At 58.6% G+C, this 3723-nt stretch overlaps 1 protein-coding gene across 1 annotated transcript; it reads right to left on the reverse strand.

Annotated features, from left to right (window-relative positions):
- Nucleotides 1-969: 969 nt before the first annotated feature.
- Foxg1 (forkhead box G1) lies at nucleotides 970-2412 on the reverse strand. The gene has a single exon (XM_052184718.1). The coding sequence runs from the start codon at nucleotides 2410-2412 to the stop codon at nucleotides 970-972; it is 1443 nt and encodes a 480-aa protein (XP_052040678.1).
- Nucleotides 2413-3723: the final 1311 nt, after the last annotated feature.

A 3723-nucleotide genomic window follows, 5' to 3' on the forward strand; every position in this document is an offset into this window, starting at 1 on the left:
ATTAGCTCTACTTAATAAAAGAGACAAAAATATCAAGATATATATGAATTTAGCCTATTTTTATTTCTGCGTGTTCATAGTAAACATTTTTGTAAGTGACAAACACGGGCATATGACCACAGTATCACAATCAAGAAATTTTAAGACAACATTAACAATCACTCAAATTGATGCGGCATTTGCGCAACACAGGTTACATATTTGCAAGGTTTACCTATAAGTACAATAGGTATTAACATTTCACTACATTTAGAAAAAATAAAAGTGACCTGTTAGTGACCACATACATCGAAATATACACAACACAAACTGAAGGCAATCCTTAATTTTGTCTCCTTCGGATTCAATTGAATGGGCAGTGTTGCCAACTAAACAACCTTCCTTTTTCGTTTGTTTGTTTACTTGTTTTAATACTTAGTATACCAAGTGCATTTGCTAGAATCCAATCTTTGGTCTAAAAGTAAACAAAAGGAAAAAAACAGTTCTTTAAAAAAAAAAGGACAAAACAATAAATGGCCAATATAATTCCTTGGGCACCTTTACTACAAATTCTTAAATACAAATTACAGTTTAACATTTTAAAACTCTCTTCATAATTTAGGTTGTTCTCAAGGCCTGCGTCCACCAGATAGCTCCATGCTAACTTATAATACTGCACACATGGAAATCTGGCAGCCTTTTGAGATAGACTCGTCAGGTTTGAATGAAATGGCAAAGCAGTCACTATTTAGATACACATTCTACTATAATTTGACGTCCAAACCTTATATTCTACAATGTATTCTCCCACATTGCACCTCGCTGACACTCCACACCGTGTTAGAATAGTAAACAACCCTAAAGACTGAACAAACGTACAGAAATGGGGGGGGGGAGGGCTTAATAAAAAATACCTGGACTTATTTTTTAATTATCATTTACAATGCAAATGTGTGTAAAACGTTCACTTACAGTCTGGTCCCCGGGATGTTAATGTATTAAAGGGTTGGAAGAAGACCCCTGATTTTGATGTGTGAAATAATCAGACAGTCCCCCGGACAGTCCTGTCGTAAAACTTGGCAAAGAGGGTCTTAAAGACTCACAGGGCAGGGTCGAGGGGGCCTGCGGCGACGTAGAGGAGGATGCGGCCCGGGCGCTCATGGACGTGCTGGTCTGCGAAGTCATTGACGGGTGCGGGACGTGGGGGAAAAAGTAACTGGTCTGGCCCGCGAGCAGGTTGACAGAGCAGGGGTTGAGGGAGTAGGTCCCGGAGCAGGGCACCGACAGGCCGCAGGGCACCGAGGCTGCGAGCGCGGCGGCCGTGAGGTGGTGCGTGGCGTACGGGATCTCCCCGTTGACCAGCCGGTCCACACTCAGCCCGTTGGCGGTGGAGAAGGAGTGGTTGTTGCCCAGCGAGTTTTGAGTCAACACGGAGCTGTAGGGCATGGGGTGGCTGGGGTAGGCCGACGTGGTCCCGTTGTAACTCAAAGTGCTGCTGGCGCGGGGGTGGTGCAGGGACAGGAAGGGCGACATGGGCCAGTAGAGGGAGCCGGCGCGGTCCATGAAGGTGAGGCCGGTGGAGGTGAGGCGCGCCCCGCGCTTAAAGGCCAGCTTGGCCCGAGACGTGGTGGAGCGGCGCCGCAGCTTGCCGGTCGTGCCGCCGATGAACACGTCGTCGCTCGACGGGTCGAGCATCCAGTAGTTGCCCTTGCCCGGGTCGTCGTAGTGGCGCGGTACCTTCACGAAGCACTTGTTGAGGGACAGGTTGTGGCGGATGGAGTTCTGCCAGCCCTGCTTGTTCTCGCGGTAGTAAGGGAAGTTCTTCATGATGAACTCGTAGATGCCGTTGAGCGTCAGGCGCTTCTCGGGACTCTGCCTGATGGCCATCATGATGAGCGCGTTGTAGCTGAACGGCGGCTTCTCGTACTTGCCGTTCTTCTTGTCGCCCTCCTTGCCCCCCTCCCCGTCCTTGCCGCCCTCGCCCGCCCCTTTCTTCTCCTCCCCCCCGGCGCCCGCGCCCTTCTCCTTCTCGTCCTGCCCGACGGGCGCCAGCTCTGCCGGCCCACCGCCCGGCTCGCCTTTGGCTCCAAGTGCGTCAGCCTTGGCCCCGTCCAGGGCGGCGGACGGCGGGAGCAGGAGCGGCTGTGGGCCCTTGTCGTCGTCGGCTGCTGGGGCGCCTCGCGCCTGCGGGGGCTGCGGGGCCGGGGGCGGCTGCTGCTGCTGCTGGGGCGGCGGTGGCGGCGGCTGGGGCGCGGGCGGCGGCGGGTGGTGGTGGTGGTGGTGATGATGATGATGCTGGGGGTGGTGGCTGTTGTGGTGGCCGTGGCTCGCGTGGTGGTTGTCGTTCTGGACGGCCTCGGGGACCAGGCTGTTGATGCTGAACGAGGACTTGGGAATCATTTTCACCTCTTTCCTATCTCCCATGTCCAGCATCACCCAGGCGTCGGGGGGCGGCGGCGGCGGCGGCGGCGGCACGGGAGCCGGGCAGCAGCGCGGCGGGCGACCAGCGGGTTCGGAGTGGGGCGCGGGGGGAGCGGGCAGCGGCGGCGGCACTGAGCGCTCCGGCAGCAGCGCAGTTGGACCGCAGGCTCCGGCGCTGGCAAGGCATGTAGCAAAAGCTGCAACCACCCCTCAAGAATTAGAGAGAGAGAGAGAGAGAGAGAGAGAGAGAGAGAGAGAGAGAGAGAGAGAGAGAGAGAGAGAGAGAGAGAGAGAGAGAGAGAAAAGCTAGAGGCAGAAGCAACCCGTCGCCCGGGGTGCAGCGCCCCGCTCCGTTCCGCGCCCGGCCTCCCCCTCCCCCGCTGCCTCCTCCTCCTCGCGCCGCAGCAGTCACAGCAGCAGCAGCGGCAGCCCGAAGGGGGGGAGAGCCGGGCGGCGGGCGGGCGCGTCCCGGAGCGGCCGCGGCGAGGCTAGGAGACAGCGATCGAGGCGGCTATAGCCACAATTAATTTTCCGAGCTACAGGCGCACACTAGGGCTGTAAAAAAATTTTTGGTTTAACCTTTCCTACTGCTGAACCAATCAGTGCCGCCGGCGTGCGGGAGCGTCTGGCTAGCCGTCGACCAATCGGGGCCCCAGGGCCCGCCCACCCCTGCCCCGCCCCGGCCCCGCCCCCCGCGCACCGCCCACTCCGGGTGGCGGGGCCCAGGCCTGGAGCCGCGGGGATCGGCGGGAGCTCGCCCACCCGGCCGGGATTAGCGTGGGGCGTGTGCCCCGGGCCTTGGCCGCTCGACTGTGGCCTCCTCTCTGTATGGGATTATTTTCTTTTGCGCGTCAATATTTATCCTTATTGATTAAAGTTTGTATCCAATTTTGTCTCTAAGAGCGGGGGTGGGGGCGCGGCGGAGGGGCGAGCGGTGAGGGTTGCGGGAGAGGGCGTGAACCCTAGAGACACCGCGGCCCTGGCAGCGCCCTCTGAGCGACCCGGCCAGCAGCCCGGGAGAGCCGGGTTTCGGGGGAGCGGGGCCTGGGAGGTGGGGCGGGGGCGGCCGCGGCCAGGCCGGTACTTACAGCTTCCTGCGGGCCCCTGGCGAGCTCGGCTGCGAAGCTGGGCTGAGGGCGGCGAGCGGGGGCGGCTGAGCGGTGGGTGCCTTCCGTGGCGGCCTTCCGCGCGGGCGGAGAGCTGCCCTGGGCGAGCACAGTACCAAACAGTCCCGAAATAAAGCAGGTAACACGTGCGCTCTCCCTCTGTCTCTCTACACTCCCAGAGTCGCGCACACGCGCGGGTGACCTGGTGGCGTTGTCT

This window comes from Apodemus sylvaticus, chromosome 6 (assembly GCF_947179515.1).
Source record: "Apodemus sylvaticus chromosome 6, mApoSyl1.1, whole genome shotgun sequence".
Taxonomy (NCBI): domain Eukaryota; kingdom Metazoa; phylum Chordata; class Mammalia; order Rodentia; family Muridae; genus Apodemus; species Apodemus sylvaticus.

Excerpts from the sequence above, each read along its gene's own strand:
- Foxg1 (XM_052184718.1), bottom strand. The coding sequence starts at position 2,412 with ATGCTGGACATGGGAGATAGGAAAGAGGTGAAAATGATTCCCAAGTCC.